At 43.6% G+C, this 19198-nt stretch overlaps 1 protein-coding gene across 5 annotated transcripts in view; it reads left to right on the top strand.

Moving 5' to 3' along the window:
• The window catches only part of MYO9A (myosin IXA), a 517771-nt gene that overhangs the window by 366997 nt on the left and 131576 nt on the right, over nucleotides 1-19198 (top strand). For all 5 annotated transcript variants that reach the window (XM_033919771.1, XM_033919772.1, XM_033919768.1 and 2 more), the window contains 2 exons: nucleotides 3484-3577; nucleotides 12730-12942. In XM_033919771.1, coding sequence (XP_033775662.1) covers nucleotides 3484-3577; nucleotides 12730-12942 — 307 coding nt within the window. The remainder of the gene's footprint in view (nucleotides 1-3483; nucleotides 3578-12729; nucleotides 12943-19198) is intronic.

Here is a 19198-nt window from a genome sequence, read left to right as displayed (position 1 = left end):
AGTTAATATACTACTAATTCTTACACACACTAAATAATTACTTATAATAATAATTCCTGATTAGCAGCAACTAAAAATATAGCTTATCACCCCGAATAACTTTACATCTCCTTATCCCGAAGACAATAGAATTCTTTTATCTAACCCCCAGTTGATAAGATAAATAAGTTCCTTATTTCACCATCCGATTAGGCCGTAGCACAGAATCAGGTGAAAGGGAAGACGTCTTCTACTCAGCACTGAAGATAAGAATTCTCTTGGTACAGGAGCAAGAGTTCGTTAGTCACTGGAACACCTGTAAATTAGGTTGGCAGCAAGGTTTCCTTTAAGTGATGGAATCCAGATGTATAAAAGTCCGGTTTCTCTCTCTCAGGCAGAGTCACAAGAGGTAACTTTTCAGGTCTTAATTATTATAGAAGATACGCAGAGAACACCTATGATAAGATGCAAGTTCCCTCACATCCCAGCACAGACTAATTAATAATTAGGTACCTTCTATTCGGTTCTTGTCAGATGACTTCTCCGGACCAATCCTGAGACAGGACTTAGATGAATAGCCTTTCTGTATAGAGTCTCGTACAGGCTGTGAAACAGAGTCGCCTTCGTTAGATAAAAACAGCATAAGAGCCATGCCTCCCCCAAGATTCACACTGGCTGAGCATGTAGGCATAGCTGGATGTCCTTGACTAGAATACAGTTCTGGTACATACCCAGAATGCATCAGGCAGGAACAGCAAAGATGTATTCTTCTTTCTCTTCTTGCAAGGTTTAGGCTGGAATGATTTCTTGCAAACAATGGTTCAGGCTTGATGATGTCAGAGAGACCTAACTTTCAGGTGTGAATAAGGAAACACCCCTACAGGTGGGCAACCTTTATACCCAGAGGGTCGCATGAATGTCAGTACTAACCCTAGTGGACCACACATAGAAAATTAACAAATGCGCCATATTATTCATTGTCAACAAAACTTAGTGAGATGAGCAAATGAACATAAGTTGTTACCATATACTTCTGTCTTGTCAAATAGTTGCTAACACTGTCAAACAAGTCTTCGCCAATTGTATCTTTCCATGGTTCCACTAACAACAAAAGTTAATGGTTAATGATGTTTTAATGGGCTGTTTTCTGTGTATACTTCCATGGTTTCATGGGCCACATAAAATTCATGGGAAGCCACGAGTTTCCCACTCCTAATTTAGAGCATTACTACCAAAGGCTAATCAAGAAAATGTTGTTAGTCCATTAAAAAGGGAACATCTCTAATTTTTTTAAATTTCTTGACCTTTCTTTTAAACCAAATATGTAAACTATTTGATTTCAGAGTGTACAAGGTCAAAATATTGTGTAGCATAGCTGCCTAAAATATTGAGCTGTTTGTTCACTTGTGCTAACAATGCTACCCACAGTTTGAGCTTTCATTGTTGATCTAGAACAGCAGTGACTCCTGCTGGTACCTTGTGAATTCATTTGTAGTTTTGGAAAACAAATGTGCATAGACTACAAACTCAAACACACTCACCTAGGAAATAGATATGATAGATACCTTTGAAATGTTGCCAGAGTGAACAGCTACACAGCTTTAGGTTACAGGTAGATGATATTCATTGCAGTCTAGCCTCCTGTACATGGGGAGGGGACAGGATGGGTCTGGCCTGCAGAGACTTGTGGCTATATCCCCACAGTGCACGTAGATTGCATTATATTATGTTACATTAGTATTTATGGATTTCTAATACAATTTAGAAGAGCCTGGTCATATCTAGGGATTACATTGTTTCATTAGGAATCATGACCAGATAACTTGGTTTGTGTTTGTGTAAGCATATGATTATGGCATATGGTTTGGAGAGAAAATTGACTATATCTGGTGTTGAAGTCTTGATATTACAGGTTCAGGTATGGGTGTCACTTTCCCGGTTTATAAAGAGCTTGGTCATCTATCAAGATAGGAGAAGTGATTTGTGTCTTGTTTAGTTTCTGGTGGTCGTAGCCTCTTGATTGTGGGGAGGAGTAAGGTATTTTCCAAACAGATGAGTTTTTAGGCCTTTATGAAAGTTTTGGTAGGGGGTGGATGTTCCTTAATTGTGCCGGTAAAGGATTCTACCATTTTGCTGCCAGTTATATGAAGGTTGTAGAGTGAATAGTTCTGTATTTAATTCTTCTAGGATTTGGGAATCTTATTCTCATATGGTTTCTGATCAAGTTGTGTTTGTCTTTGGGTGGTATTTTGATTAAATTCAGTATGTAGTCTTGTTTCAGAGGGGAGATGTAACAGATGTTAGTGAAATCCCAAGAACTAGTATCTTACTAACCTTATATTCAATTCTTCCTTAATCATGTCCAACTGCACACACACCTGAAATTCCTAACGAAAGTGGTTTTGGATTTCTACCTCAATCAGAATATAATTCTGCCATCCTTCTTCCCTCCTCCACATACCTCACTAGCAGAACACCTTCATACTTTAGACTGCAGAAGAACACTACTGTTTTATCTCTGAGAAGCTACAGCCATCTATCCTACTAATCAGCTTTTCATCACTTACAACCCAACTAATCTGTATCAACCAGCTTCTATGCGAACCATGTCCATGTGAATTTCCCGTCACATCAAATTCTGCTACCAAAAAAAGGCATTACAACAGCTTCCTGGCAGGATTGGTGCACACAGTTTGCAAGCTACAGCTTCTTCACTGGCAAACCTCTGATTAAGCCTGGTACAGAACATTTGTAAATCAGCAACTGGTCCTTTGTTCACGCTTTCAATAAGCTTTTCTGCTTGGACTGGAGCACAGCACAAAGCATTAGTTTTGGACAGTCTGTCTTATGCAACTTATTTGGTCCTTGCCTTATCTCCACTCTAATATACATTGTTGCTTGGGATTCACCAACAAGTGTGCCTGCTTCTCTCCTGCTTGTCTCCGGAGAAAGTGAAGTAGCTTACCTATAATGTGGGTTCTCTGTAGACAGCAGGGGAATGCAGTCACACTTATTCTTCCATCATCTCCACGGATATATCTATATATACATTTACATCAGCTAAAAACAAAATTGGCAAGAAAGCAGGAGTTCCTGCACATGCCCAATAAGCCAAAAGTTTGCTGTAGCTAGGGGAGAGCATCAACACACAGGATCAGTCTAAGACTACACCAAGTGTGGCTGCATTCCCCTGCTGCCTACAGAGAACTCACGTTACATGTAAGCAGCTTTCCTTTCCTTTCAAAGAAGCATCAAATCCCATTCAAGCTATAGATTCCTATGTACAATATGCCCTTCTACTTTATCTCCATCAAGAATTATGAAGACTCCCTTAGTCCACTAAATGGCATGTGTTGTTTCCACATATTCCACTGTTTATCATTTTGAACTCAGATGGAGTTGGCACTGATGCTTTGTTACATTGACATTTTAATAAATTTCATCTGCTCTCACCTTACCTTCTCATTAATTTCAGTGTTGACATATTTTTATTTTTTTTTTAAGTTTCAGCAAAGAATTCTCAAATCCAGGAAATTACCAACTGCTTTCTAGAGATGAATCATCCAAGAATCCAATGAAACTGCCTGTCACTGGCGAGGTAAATAGTGACTTTTCTTTTTCAACTACAGGCTCTACTGACTCTTTCACACAATCATGCTACCAGACGTATCTGTCGGCCTACCCCATGATAATCCTGGGAGATTCTTAAATCTGTCCTGCCCCTCATGTGCTTAAGTGAGCAAGGAAACACTCTGATGCCTACCTTAAACTTCACGCATACACACAAATTCGGCTAATTGCTCAGACACTAATTGGTATGGGAAATTCCCCCTAAATTAGTATACAATCCTTTTCCAACAATAACAAATAAATCTATCTTTATTTTCTGGCTTGAGCCCCCATCCTAATGTGTTGTTTGACATCAATGAATTCTCTTAGGGTGGGTTTCTCTGGTGCTATACTGTACAGTGCCTTGCAAAAACTGTCACACCTGTATACATTTTAAAATTCACAGTACCGTTCATTAAAGCAGAAGTTTGCTTCAGTGATCTATAGAGCATATTCTGCATTGTCAATATGAAACAATTAGAGAAATATTCAAATATAAGAAACCGGAAGTCTATGACTTACTTGTTGAAAGTCATGTTATAGCAAAAACAGCATGAGTCATTTAGGATAAAGATGTACTAGCTTAGCACAGTGGTGTGGTATAATTTCTCTCATTTTTCTTGGCAGAATAGTCCAAGCTCTTTTGAGTTGTTTAGGAATTATTTGTCAGCTATAGTCGTCAAATCCTGCAACAGAATTTCTGTTGGAGTCAGGTCTGGTCTTGACTGGACTTTCTTAACTCAAGTCTGAGCTTAACTGGACCTTCTTTTTTTCTTATTTAGTCACTCCATTGTTGTTTTTGCTTTATGTTTGGACTATTGCCTTGCTGAAAGGCGAATCTTTTCCCAAGGTCTCTAACTGCCTGAACAAGGCAGCTGCAGTGAGTTTTGAACTGGGTTTCCAGCCCATTTCTCTAACCATTAGGCTTTCCAGTGCAATAGGTGAGACATTCTAGACCATACATGGGCAAACTACGGGCCGTGGGCCATATCCGGCCGGTTTAGTTTTTTAATCCGGCCTGCTGAATTTGTCTACCATATTTTTTGCTCCATAAGACACTTTTTTCCACCCAAAAGTGGGTGGAAATGTCAGTTCGCCTTATGCAACAAAGATACAAATTTTTACACACATACCCCCAGTACCTTTTTAAAACAACCCCTCCCCCCCCCCCCCCGCACCGTTGTACCTTTTTAAATCCTCCTTATTGCCTGGTGGTCCAGCATGTATCGGCAGGATCGAGCTTTCTCGTGAGAAATGACGGAAGACATTCAGGGAGCAGCACAGGGCCAGGCAGGAGCATAGAAAGCTTGCTCCTGCCGATACACGCTGGACCACCAGGCTATAAGGGGGATTTAAAAAGGTACAACAGGGCGGGGGGGGGTGTTTTAAAAAGGTACTGGGGGGAGGGATTTAAAAAGGTTCATGGTTCCGAGCAATTTGACTTTATGGAAAGCTCAGGCTATGTCCAGCTTGTATCCTTGGGGATAGGAGTGTCCGTAGCTTTGTGGCAGCCCAAGGGAGATACCCTGATGGCTCAGATGACCCGGCGCAACTCTCTCCCTAGTGACAAGACAGTTGTGTTGAAAGCTATACAAAACTGCTGGGTGGATGTGGTTCTCCAGAAAGTTTTGAACCAGCTAATTTGTAGCTGGGAAAGGCTCACTACGGTCGTCGTCCTTTTCAGGACTGTTGGACTCCGTCACCACAGAAGTGGTCGATCATTGATGGTAGGGTCTCTATTAATCGTCAGAGAGGAACCAAGAACTCTCTCTTGGATCAAACTTCTTTTCCTTTGGGGGGAAAGTCTTCTCCTGGCGCTGACAGCGGCGCTTATGGACGTGGTGGCCAATATTCCAGCAGATTTCCTCAGCCGTCGGTCTAGAGTTCCGGGCGAGTGGACCCGAGTACAGTAGGTGTTTCGGGGGCTCATGAGGTGCTGAGGGCAACCCTGTCTTGACCTTGTGGCCACGGCGCAAAAAGGATGGTTCCACACTTCTTCAGTCGCAGATCTGGCTCAGAAGCAAGAGATGTGATGCTCTTGAGCAACTGTGGCCTCCGGAGGTTCTTCTGTCCACAACTCACCCTGGCCGTGTCATTCTGGTGGCGCCCGATTTGCATGAAAGGCCGGAGTGAGCGTATATGATGCGGCTGTGGGTGGCATATAGTCTGCGCCTGAGTGTCTTTCCTGACCTTCTCACCCAGGTCCGGTTGCCATGAAGGATCTGAGTTATTTTGCTCATAAGGCTTAGCTGCTTGAGCATGCAGTTTTTAAAAAAGAAACAAACAAACGTCAAGGCTTTTCGGAGTTTGTCATAGCTAAAGCTTCTTAGGCCTACCAAGTCGTCCTGGGTGTCGGCTCGCGCTACAGCGTAAAAGACCTTTAGGGTGCTGGAGTGCCCAAGATCAGGTGGACCCTTATTCGACTCAGGTGTTGTGGGTCCTACTTTCTCCAAGTGGGTCTGGATAAAGGCTTCACGGTGGTGTCTCTGCGGATCTCGGTGGCCGGTCTCTCTGGTTCTAGATCCCAGGATTGGCAGTTCTGTTTGGAGTTGCATCCGGCTGTTGCTTGGTTTTGCAAAAATATCTTTGGGTCTGGCCACCCGTTAAGACTCCGTTCCCAGTCTGGGATCTTAATGTGGTGCTATCTGGCTTTGCCAGTGCTCCTTTTGAACCGCTGAGATGCTTCTCTCTGGAATTTAACACTTCAGACTGTTTTTTCTGGTCGCTTTCTCTTGGGATCATAGAGTTTCCGAATGGCAGGCATTGTCATGTCGACACCCTTTGCTTCGAGTTCCTACAAACAGACAGTTCCTTCCTTTTTTTGCCGAAGGTGGTTTTGGCTTTCCATGTCCATCTGAAAGTGTGTTTCCCAGTTGTTCAGTTGACAGGTTCCAATCTCGGGATCGTCTACTATAGAACTTGGATGTGCGCAGGGTGTTTGTGCATTATTGGCGAGTATCTCAAGAGTTTTGCTTTCTGACCACCTGTTGGTGGTGGCTCATTTTATTCTGTGGGATTCTCCTGCTTTTAAGGCTTTGATCTCTAGATGGATCCGTAGAGCCATTTAGTCTACTTACATTCTTGAGGGGCGACTGTCCCCTATTTATGTTAAGGCACTTTCTGCCAGGAGTGTAGCTTCTTCATGGAAGAAGCTACACTCATGGAAGCTAGATCTGTTTCTCCTGAGGAGATTTGCAGGGCGGCAACGTGGTCTTTTTTTCACACGTTTGCCAATTTCTACAGATGTTGCTGCCAGACAGGACTCTGCCATTTGGTTCCTCAGTCTTAGGGACCTTTGCAGCAGGCCCACCCTAGCTTTCTTAGGGGATTGCTTTTGTAAGTCCCTATGGTCTAGAATGTCTCACCTATTGCACTGGAAAAGGAGATTAGGTATTTACTCCTGGTAAGCTCTTTTATCCCAGGACAAGCAGGCAGCATATTCTCTACATGTGGGTGACGTCACCAACGGAGCCCCCTAGCGGACGTTTTCGCAAGCAGATTTGCTTGAAGACCTTCAAGCTTGCGATTGGCCCGCACATGCGCGCGAGCCCCTCCCGCCTGACCTAGGGCCTGCGTCTCCTCAGCGTGGCCTCAGTTCTCTGTTTTCCGCGGAGCCAGAAGCACTGCTCCCTCTCTTCGTGCGATCTCATCCCTCTTGCGGTCGCCTTGCTTGGCTCCACATTGTGGATATGGATCCGAATCTACAGGATCGTCTTGCCAATCTCCCGTGTGTGGGTCATGAGCTCTTCGATGATTCCATCGAAGCGGCCACCAAGCGCCTGTCAGACCATGAACGGTCCTTCGCCTCTCTGGTGAAATTTAAACCGAAGGCCCCCTCCGGTTCGGCAAAACAAAATTACTCTCCGGAGGTACCCACAGAAATCTACGCCTGCCTTCTCTTGGCCTCCTCCGAAGCGGCCGCAGCAGCAGCAACATCAAACTAAGACCCAGCCGCCAGCTCCGGTGAAGACTGGGCCGTCCTTTTGACAATTCCGGTCCGAGCCTTTGGGCTCCATTCCTCCTGGAGCCTTCCCCCATCCCCATCGGGGGTCATCTCCATCATTTCTATGCCCAGTGGTAAAGTCTTACCACCGACAGTTGGGTGCTTTCTATCATCCGGGAGGGGTACTCCATTCACTTCAGTTACGTACCCCCGGACCTGCCTCCAAGAGAGTTTCCTTTTGCTCGGTCTCAGCTGCCTCTCCTTCTGCAGGAAGTCAGGCCCTTCTTCGCCTTCAGGTGGTCGAGGTGGTTCCCCCGGACCAGTGGAACACTGGATTTTATTCCCAGTACTTTCTGGTACCCAAGAAGATAGGGGCTCTGTGTCCAATCCTGGACCTCTGTGCTCTGAATAAGTTTCTGGTCAGGGAATGGTTCAGAATGCTCACCCTTCCTACCTTGTACCCCCTTTTGGACAAGGGGGACTGGCTATGCTCACTGGACCTCAAGGAGGCGTACACGCACATTCCGATACACCTGGGCTCTCGCCGGTATCTGAGATTCCGGGTGGGGGATCTTCACCTCCAATATCGTGTTCTTCCCTTCGGCCTGGTGGCTTCTCCAAGGGTTTTCACGTCTAGTTGTGGTAGCTGCAGCCCTGCGTCTCCACGGCCTGCAGGTGTTTCCCTACCTCGACGACTGGTTGATCAAAGCGTCCTCGGGCCACGAAGTTCTGCGAGCGACTAATCAGACCATCTTGCTCCTTCAGAGTCTCTGCTTCGAGGTGAACTTCCCCAAGTCCCACCTCTGTCCCAGTCTCTGGAATTCATCGGAGCGGTCCAGGACACAGTTCGTCTCCGCTCCTTTTTGCCTCGGCCTCATCAGGAGGCCCTGTTCGTTTATGCCAGAGGGTGGCCCATCTGTCTTCGGCCCCGGCTCGGCTCCTGATGGTCCTCCTAGGGCACATGGCCTCCACGGTTCACTTGACTCCTTTTGCCAGACTTCACCTCCGTATTCCTCAATGGATTCTAGCGTCCCAATGGAACCAGGATCGGGACCCTGTCTCTCGACTCATTGTCGTGACTCCTTTGTTGAAGCTGTCTTTCCGTTGGTGGAAGCTCTCTTCCAATCTTTCCAGAGGTTTTCTGTTTCATGCTCCTCTGCAGAAGTTCCTGATGATGGACTCGTCAGCCTATGCTTGGGGGGCTCATCTGGATGGTCTTCGCACTCAGGGTCTTTGGTCCAGTGCTGACCGCCTTTGTCACATCAATCTGCTGGAGCTTCAAGCGATTTTCCTCGCCCTGAAAGCTTTTTGTCACCTGCTTCACGACCGAGTGGTGCTGGTCCGCACGGACAACCAGGTCGCCATGTATTATATCAACAAACAGGGGGGGCACGGGGTCCCTGTCCCTGTGCCAGGAGGCGATGCAGCTCTGGGATTGGACCATCGCCGCAACATATTTCTTTGAGCGGTCTATTCAGAGCCAGCACATTTGTCTGGCGGACAAGTTGAGTCGTCTTCTGCAGCCTCACAAGTGGTCTATCCATTCCTTGACCCTGCGTCAGGTGTTTGCTCGTTGGGGGACTCCGAATGTCGATCTGTTCGCGTCCCCTCTCAATCACAAGTTGCCTTTCTTCTGCTCCAGGGTTTACACCCCTCTCAGGCTCGAGGCGGATGCTTTTCTGCTGGATTGGACGAACCTGTTTCTGTATGCGTTCCCTCCATTCCCTCTGATTCTAAAGACTCTCATCAGGCTCAAGTCCACGCGTGCCACCATGATTCTGATATCTCATCAGTGGCCCCGACAGCCATAGTTCTCCCTTCTGTTGCAACTCAGTTCCAGGGAGCCTCTTCTTCTGCCTGTTTTTCCTTCTCTACTTATGCAGAGTCGAGGTTCTCTACTTCATCCCAACCTACAGTCTCTGCACTTGATGGCTTGGTTCCTCGAGACTAAATGCCCTCGTTCCAGTTCTCCCAGCCTGTGCTGGACATTCTGGAGGCGTCTCGGAAGGAGTCCACTCGCCAATGTTACCATCAGAAGTGGACCCGCTTTTCTTCTTGGTGTGCTACTTGGCAGCAGGAGCCACTCTCTGCCTCCTTATCTGCTGTTCTGGATTATCTGTTACACTTGTCTGGCGCTGGACTCCAGTCCTCTTCGGTTCGAGTCCACCTTAGTGCCATTGCTGCTTTTCATCAGCCGATTGACGGGAAGCCTATCTCTGTTCATCCTGTGGTTTCCCGCTTCATGAAAGGCCTTTTCCACATTCACCCACCCCTTAAACCTCCTCCTGTGGTTTGGGATCTTAACGTGGTCCTTGCTCGCTTGATGAAACCCCCCGTTCGAGCCGCTAGCGTGGGCTCACTTGAAGTATCTTACCTGGAAGGTTGTGTTTCTGATTGCTCTCATTTCTGCCCGTCGGGTCAGTGAGCTTCAAGCCTTGGTAGCGGACCCACCTTTCACTGTCTTCCATCATGATAAGGTGGTTCTCCGTACCCATCCTAAGTTCTTGCCTAAGGTTGTTTCTGAGTTTCACATCAACCAATCCATTGTTCTTACTGTGTTTTTTCCGAAGCCCCATTCTCACCCTGGAGAAGTGGCTCTGCATTCTCTTGATTGTAAGCGTGCGCTGGCCTTCTACTTGAAGCGGACCGCTTCTCATCGTTCTGCTCCCCATCTGTTCCTCTCTTTCGATCCAAATCGCTTGGGTCACTCTGTTTCTAAGCGGACCATTTCTCACTGGTTGGCCACTTGTATCTCTTTCTGTTACACTCAGGCTGGTCTCTCCCTGCCGGGTCGAGTCACAGGCCACAAGGTCAGAGTGATGGCGGCGGCTGTTACTTTCTTCCGCTCAACTCCACTTGAGAAAATCTGTAAGAATGCCACTTGGTCCTCGGTTCATACGTTTACCTCGCACTACTGTCTGGATACTTTCTCCAGGCATGATGGCCATTTTGGCCAGTCCGTTTTACAAAATCTATTCTCCTAAATTTGCCAACTCTCCCTCCATTCCATTCTGGTTAGCTTGGAGGTCTCCCACATGTAGAGAATATGCTGCCTGCTTGTCCTGGGATAAAGCACAGTTACTTACTGTAACAGGTGTTATCCAAGGACAGCAGGCAGATATTCTCGCAACCTACCCACCTCCCCGTGGTTGGCTTCTTTGCTAGCTATCTGAACTGAGGCCACGTTGAGGAGACGCATGCCCTAGCTTGGGTGGGCTAATCGCAAGTTTGAAGGTCTTCAAGCAAGTCTGCTTGCGAAAACGTCCGCTAGGGGGCTCCGTCGGTGATGTCACCCACATGTAGAGAATATCTGCCTGCTGTCCCTGGATAACACCTGTTACAGTAAGTAACTTTGCTTTCCAGTAGATAGGTGAGATATTCTAGACACCTATCCTGCCTTCCTGTGCCTGTTTCAGATTTCAGTCTCCTTCTGCTTATTCAATCTGTTTCTTGGAGACCAGTCAACCCTTTGGGATTAACAACAGTTTGTCTATATGTATAACCTGTTGTGGGAGTAGTTCCGAACTCCTTTTACGCCTGTGGGAGGTTAACGATAGTTTAGCCTGTCGTTACAGGTGCCTCTACTTCACAGATGAGTGTCTCTCTCTATGCTTGGGTACTGACTGCTAGAGGGCGCTAAACTAGCCTGTGAAGTACACTTGAGGGAAAAACCTGAAATAGATTTCTTTTGCAGACCTTGTGAGTAATGGGAAATAACCCTATGGTCTAGAACAGACATGGGCAACTTCGGTCCTCGAGGGCCGGAATCTAATCGGGTTTTCAGGATTTCCCCAATGAATATGCATGAGATCTATTTGCATGCACATAATCTCCTTATACATCCTCTCTTTTGAAAACTTCATCTCAGAATGCTTTCAACATCTCCATATTTAGCCTATTTAGATCCTTGCTTCAAATTTACTTCAGACAACAGAAATAGCTTGATTCTTTCTCTACTATTCAAAGCAGCTCAACTACTGTGATTAACTTTTTATTGGTTGTGTTAAGGCAGTATTTAAATCCAGACTCAAAGCCTATTTGTACTTCGCTGATTGTCCAGCTCTCTTCTGTGTAAACCGCCTAGAAATCATTTGATTGTGGCGGTATAGACGAAAAGGTTATGTTATGTTTCAATTCCAAACTACAAGCCACCTTCTAAGTACCAACATCTGTCTTATCATTCCCTCTGTAATTGCCCCCACCTGAGCTCAGTGTACTAATGCACCTTCTTGTCCAGTTTGTCTGTCTTGACTAGATTGTAAGCTCTTTTCAGCAAGGACTGACTCTTCTATGATTGAGCAGGGACTGTCTCTTCTATACGCACAGTACTGCGTATGTCTGGTAGTTCTATAGAAATAAGTACTAGTAATAGTAGTATTTAGATATGAAACTAATTGGAGTTTACTGTGACAAAAGGTGCAGAGACTTTTTTGGCTTTTTATTCTTTTTGAATATTTCTATACATATTTTTTATGTTGGAAGTGTAGAGTATGTTGTCTAGATAGGTGAAATAAACTCCTACTTTTTAAACTGTAATTTTAGACAGTGGAAACTCAAAAATGCACAAAGGTTTTGCAAGGCACTATACCTTCAGTTTAATAGTTTTATTTTATATTTTTAATTTCATACTTATGTTTGATTTGAATATGGGATAGAAGGAATGGCTATGGTTTATACACTTCTCCCTCCATATTCATGGGGGTTAGAGGCAGAGCTGGCCCACAAATATGGAAAAATCATAAATAACTTTAGGGCTGACTCTGACCCATTGCGGCCTCCTGGACCTCTCCATTGTACTTACTTTTTAAAGCCTGGTGGTCTAGCAGTGAAGCGGGGCAGGAGCTGGAAACAAAAATGGCTGCTGTGAGTTCCTGCAAGACCATAGGAACTCACGGCAGTCATTTTTGTTCCCAGTTCTGCATAGGGTAGGATTGTAGGAAGATCGCTACTGCCCTGCTTAACCGCTAGACCACTAGGCTTTAAAATGTAAGTAAGTAAATGGAGAGGTTCGGGAGACCTGGGGGGGATGTCACTCAGATGAAAACCACGAATAACCGAAGTCGTGAGTTCTGAACCTGTGAATATGGAGGGGGATGTATAGATTGTTTGCTTCAAAGAACTTAATTTCTTCATTTCTTCATTTTTCATTTTTGCTTTGAACCTTTTGATTTGATTTCTCTCATTATTTGGTTAATCAGGTGTCCCGAGTGGCCCATAAAAAGAAAATTCGCATGGCGCGGACGCGCTCTGATTTCTTGACTAGAGGGACTTTTGCTGATGGGGAGGGGGATACAGAGGAAGATGATTCTGATGAAAATGTGAAGCCCACAGTCTACCCTGAGCAGCCCCCTCCCATGGAGCTTAGGCCTGCAGCCAGGCTTGGACAGGCCTATCACAGTGACTCGGAAATGGTAATTGATGACATAAACAAAAGCCTCAACTATCTGTGAGAGTGGGAGGGAGAACTTTATCAGAGCCGATGGGTTCTGGAGTATTTCTCTGCTAACCCTTACCTGCATTGGCCTCCTTAGCTGCTTCTTCACCTCCTTATTGTGGGATCCTCAGGAAACACAGCTAATAGAACAAGGAAATATCATTCATCCAGTGGAAGTTACCTAGATATTATAGACTAGAAAGGATTGAGGTTTATGGAAATGGAGTAAAATGAGCCTTTGTTGAATTAACTGATTTAAAATTCACCAAGTAAATATTTATTTTATTTTATTTAAAAATTTTGTATACCGACTAAACTCTAAGCGGGTTCCAAGTATAAAGCATTCATAATATACATTATCAACATAAAATCCTAACCACTGTTTCAATCATGTTAAACAAAATATCTAATTATCACATACATCTTTCTCTACTGCCTAGATATAGGCAATTATAAACAGCTGGATTAGCAATAATTTCTTAAAATCATAGCTTAAAATATTCTCTGCAGCATCTACAGGTACCGTATTTCCCCATGTATAGGCTGCGGCTTATACATGGGTTTTATAAACCTGTGCAGTGGTTGTGGCTTCCTTATATGGGGCAGCCTATCTAAAGACATCGTAGATAAGCTGCCCCATTAGATAAGCCACGGCGCTACTGGAGTCCCCCGTACCTTTTAAAATAACTCTCTTGCTGGATGGCTGCCGCTGCCTCTTCCAATGTCGTAGCCAGCGGTGCAGGGCAGGGGCGATCTTTTTGGCATCCATTCTGGCCCCACCTGCTTCCTCAATGCCTGCTGTCAGTTCTCGCGAGTCCTGGCTTCTCTAGGAGTTTTAAAACGAGAATAGGCGTTTCCTGCGGACTATACAAAGGGGCAGCCTATACATGGGGAAATATGATAGGCATCAACAACTGAGTTTTTAATAATTTCTTAAAATTAATGCAGTCAGTACATAATCTTAAATTTCCTGACAAGGCATTCCACACCCCAGCCACCGAAAACATTCTGGATTTTGTTACCACAAGACAGATTCCCCTTTCCATGTTCGCAATTAATTTCATGCTTTCCTCTGATCTCAATACTTTTCTAGGTCTATATATCTCCCACAAAGTTTGAAACTAGACAGGGGCCAACCTGTATACAACCTGGTGCAGTATAGTCATTACCTTATAGTACACCCATTGTTTCCCATGTAACCAATGTGATTAATGGTAATGTACTAGTTTACAAACTTGTAATAGTAAATAGCCCCTATATGTAAACAACAAGTGAATTTAACAGGTTTAAAGGGGATGACAAAACCAAACCAAAGAACTTGAATCTTATAAATCAGCAATATAAAAATAATATAGAAAACAACATCATAAAGAAAGAGCAGTCAATATATATATCGTCTATAAAGTGGAGGAAAAGAGACCTCAAAACACTCAGTGTCACATGCAGTATCACAGATGGGTTGTGTATGTGTAGCGATGTGGATGGTAAGTGACTGCTTTAGAAGCACTGAAATTGAATTCCTTGAGTATAGTATTGTGTTCTTGAGAATTCCCTGTTTAAATTGCTATGGAATAGCAGTAGAACATTATGCACTTTGCACTGCATGCTTTTAAGGTGGGGCCCATCTGTGTGCATTTTATTGTCTCGCATTTCAAATTGTACAGTGCCTACAGGCACTTTTCTTTCTCTCTGTCTCCTGCCCGGGGGACTCACCTGTTTCTTAGTACTATAACTCAGGATTATAACTCTACTTCTCCCTTCTATCTGCCATGGGAGTGGCCTTAGGCACCTGGACCAGATTCTTAGGATGCACTGGGAAGGAGGTCTAAGGTCCATTGGCCCAGGTACCTAGGACCTTAGGTATGTGGGCCAGTCATGGCCCTAGGACCCTGCATCCCAGGATGCACCAGGAAGGGGAAGGTCTGCCAGTTTGGAACAGATGGGCCTGCTGGCAGGAGGGAATGGGCATCCCTCTTGACGGTCTTCTTCAAAAGGTATGGTGGAGGTTCGGGGGATTGTCAGAGGGTTCAAGGGGGCCCAGTGACAGGAGGGAGTGTGGTGTTGGGGGATCAATAGTTAGGCAGGAGGGAGTGAGCATCCCTCCTGCCTAACGTGTTTCCCGATTGGCTGCCAGATGGCAATAAGAATTCTACCGCCACCTACAATCGGGATGCCCATATATGGAATCTGTCCCTATATGCTCAGAGACCTGGAGACCACATGGAAAACTATCTCAAAATAAGTCTAACCTTCCAGTCATCGCATATGTATGAGAATATAACACAGACAATCTTCAAAGTGTTAGCGATGCAAAATATGAAAGTGAAAATTTATCTCAAATAGTATGTCAGGGTTCCGATATGGACCATTTTTCATTTCCTGCTTCTGGGAACCCAACCCATAAGGTTCATATATTTGTCAAGAAAACTGGGTTTCTATGGGGTCAAAAGAATAATAAATGTAAGCATACTTAAAAATCAATTCTATTAAAAAAGCTAAACTGAATAACAAAACAGTTTTAAATATTGGGTTACTTGCTAAACTGTTGACTTCTTAAATGCTTATACAAATTAAATACCATTGACTCTTTTAGTATTCATTGTAATATTGAATGGGGGGCATTTTTGAATTGAGGGGGATGTGAAATTCAGCATAATTTTTGCTCATTGGTTAATTACATTTTGACATTCTAGGAAGAGATCACTATAAGCTAAGTGATGTTCCTTTAGTTTCAAATTATAGAAAATTTTACAAAAATAATAGAAAAAAATAGAAAATGAGTTCTTATGAATAATTAATAAAGGTTGGACCGACGAAGAGTTTTCAGCAACCGGGAGTGTTTGGCCCGGTGGCGGTCTGAAGGTCCATACAAATAAAAACAATATCTATGGGTAGTCCTTGATGTGATATTGATAAGACAAAAAAGTATATATACTTACAGGATAGCTTGTAGCCAGATTATTGTTATTTATGTATATGCACATCAGTGACTAGAACACTAGCAAATATGCCATCTGACCTTTGGGGTCCTCTATAGAATACTTCCATAGTGCAGATTGCACTGGTACAGCAGGATTCTTTATGACAGGCCTAACTCTCCTAGGTGCTGTTCATGACCTGCGGCACTGTGGTTGAGTCCCCTGATAGAACATGATGGGACATATACCCCTTTGTAGATTGAGCATTAGCCAGTGAGATATCACATGTAGTGATGTGGCTTGGCAGGGGTGCCAGTGTCATGGTGCAGACTAGGAAGCAATGCTATATGGCAGATACTGCAGGACATGTGGGAGCTGGTGGGTGAGAAGTGTTGCGGGATCTTTCTACCTCAGTTTCAAAGGTGGAAATGTGGCAACAATTGTCTGCAATACTGGGAAGCAACCTGGGCTGCCTGCACATAGAAACATGATAGCAGATAAAGGCCAAATGGCCCATGTAGTCTGCCCATCCACAGAACCATTATCTCTTTCTCTCTCCAAGAGATCCCATGTGCCTATCCCAGGCTCTTTTGTATTCAGACACAGTCTCTGTCTCCACCACTTCTTCTGGGAGACTGTTCCATGCATCTACCACCCTTTCTATAAAAAAAGTATTTCCTTAGATTATTCCAGAGCCTATCACCTCTTAACTTCATCCTATGCCCTCTCATTGCAGTTTCCTTTCAAATGAAAGAGACTCGACTCATGCGCATTTACATTTCATAGGTATTTAAATGTTTCTTATCATATCTCCTCTCTCCTGCCTTTCCTCCAAAGTATACAGATTGAAATTTTTAAGTCTGTCCCCATACGCCTTATGATGAAGGCCAAATACCATTTTAATTGCCTTCCTCTGGACCGACTCCATTCTTTTTATATCTTTTTGAAGGTGCGACCTCCAGAATTATACACAATATTCTAAATGAGATCGCACCAAAGTCTTATACAGGGGCATCAATACCTCCTTTTTCTTACTGGCCATACCTCTCCCTATGCAACCTAGCATCCTTCTAGCTTTCGCCAAGACCTTTTCAACCTGTTTGGCCACCTTAACCCTTTCAGGACCATAATGATCGTAGGCCAATTTTTGTAGTTTTGACGACATTTTTATGGTAAAAAGGGCTTGCAGATGCCAAAAAATTGATTTTTTTTTGTGAAATATCATTTTTTTTTTTTTTTTAATCAAACTTCTGGCTTATGGACAGTGTGGCAAGTGAATCTTCTCGTCAATCTGGCAACGACGCTAATGAATGAATGTCGGAACCAGTTTGTTTACATAAAGGCAGTATCATATGGAATCCGTACATATCAAATTTAGAACTGTAGACTATCCCAATCAAAATTTATAGGATTTTAAAGTTATGGGACAAATATGTCCCTTGGTCCTGAAAGGGTTAAGATCATCATATACAATCAAACCCAAGTCCCACTCTTTTGTCATGCACATAAGTTCTTCACCCCCTAAACTGTACTGTTCACTTGGGTTTTTGCAGCCCAAATGCATGACCTTGCATTTCTTAGCATTAAATTTTAGCTGCCAAATTTCAAACCATTCTTCAAGCTTCGCCAGGTCTTTCTTCATGTTATTCACACCATTCGGCATGTCTACTCTATTACAGATTTTGGTATCATCCACAAAGAGGCAAATCTTACCTTCAGCAATATCGTTTATAAAAATGGTAAAAAGAACAGGCCCAAGAACAGAAGCTTGAGGCACACCACTGGTAACATCCCTTTCCTCAGAGTGATCTCCATTGATCACTACCCTCTATCGCCTTCCACTCAACCAGTTCTTGACCCAGCCCGTCATTTTGGGACCCATCCCGAGGGCACTCAGCTTATTTATTAGACGTCTGTGTGGAACACTGTCAAAGGCTTTGCTATAATCTAAATACGGCAGTGCGCCTAATCTTTGGCCTGAAGAAATATGATCACATTAGCCCATTTTATCAGCAATTACATTGGTTGCCTTTTGAGGCACGTATTCTTTTTAAATTTGGTTGTCTTTGTTTTAAATCTCTTTTTGGTTTGGCTTTGGGATATCTAGCCTCTCAATTCAATTTTTATACCTCATTAAAAAACACTCTTAATAAGTTAATGTTTATGTATCCTTCAGTTAAGAACAGTCGTTATAAGAAATTTTTGAATAGGACATTTGCCTTTCAACTAGGCAAACTGAACTCTTGCTTATTTGTCAAATAGATTTTTATGTTTTTAGAAAGTTTTTAAAAACACATTTGTTTGATAAGTTTGTTAAATAACTACCGGTATATATTTTTATTTTTTTAATCTTGTCATTCATTTCTATTAATTTGATGTACCTTTCACTGATTGTACAGTTCTTCTTTGTTGTTAACCGCCTGGAACCGCCGGGGATGGGCGGTATACAAGAATAAATTTATTATTATTATTAATTTATTATTATTATAAAAACACCACATCTAGCGCACATTCTCTATCCATTTCTCTGTTCACTCAATCAAAGAAATTGATCTGATTTGTCTGACAAGACCTACCTCTGTTGAAGCAGTGTTTGTAGTTCCTTCAAGTTCAGCAGACCAGGCCACTGCAGTCCTGATTTTGGCAGGAATGGGCAGGGTTCCCATTTATGTGTGTAACTTAAAAAAATATTATAAGTTGCATCCCTTCAGCATTTACACCACAGGGAAGACCTACTTAAAACTGGAAAATAGTCCACAAAACCTGAAAATTTGGTATGTGTCATTAAACATTCACATCTCTGCAAAGATATTAGGAATATCATAATGAAAAAATCACTCATTGCACTCTCCCACAATAAAAATTTGAAGGACAAGTTAGTACCCTGTACACTTCCCAGAGCTCTTATTCCACAACAAGCTAATTCCGGACATCATCCATATGAATCATGTTCTGTCTGCCGTCACTCCATAGGCATTTCAACCTTCACACACCCTGGACCGGCAGAAAATACAATTTGAACTATCCGTTTATATATTATCACACATGTGAGTAACGTCATCGCATCACTACTTCCAAATGTCTGATGTCATCATGCACTGACCATTTATAATGCGGTCTTGCATGGCGGTCTTTCACTTTTGTTGTCAGTATTACACTGAGCAACAACCACTACAGGAGCATCCACTGCCTGTTCTCCACGGTAAGCCTTTAAGATTCCATATCTATATTTCTTATTGTCTTCCTCCTTTGTTTTTTTTTCCCTTGGATCGGCCACAAGATAGAAAAAGTTGGAACCATTATGTTGTTTAAGCC

Source organism: Geotrypetes seraphini, chromosome 14, assembly GCF_902459505.1.
Source record: "Geotrypetes seraphini chromosome 14, aGeoSer1.1, whole genome shotgun sequence".
NCBI lineage: Eukaryota > Metazoa > Chordata > Amphibia > Gymnophiona > Dermophiidae > Geotrypetes > Geotrypetes seraphini.
The sequence above is the reverse complement of the archived record's forward strand: the minus strand, read 5'-3'. Positions and strand labels throughout refer to the sequence as shown.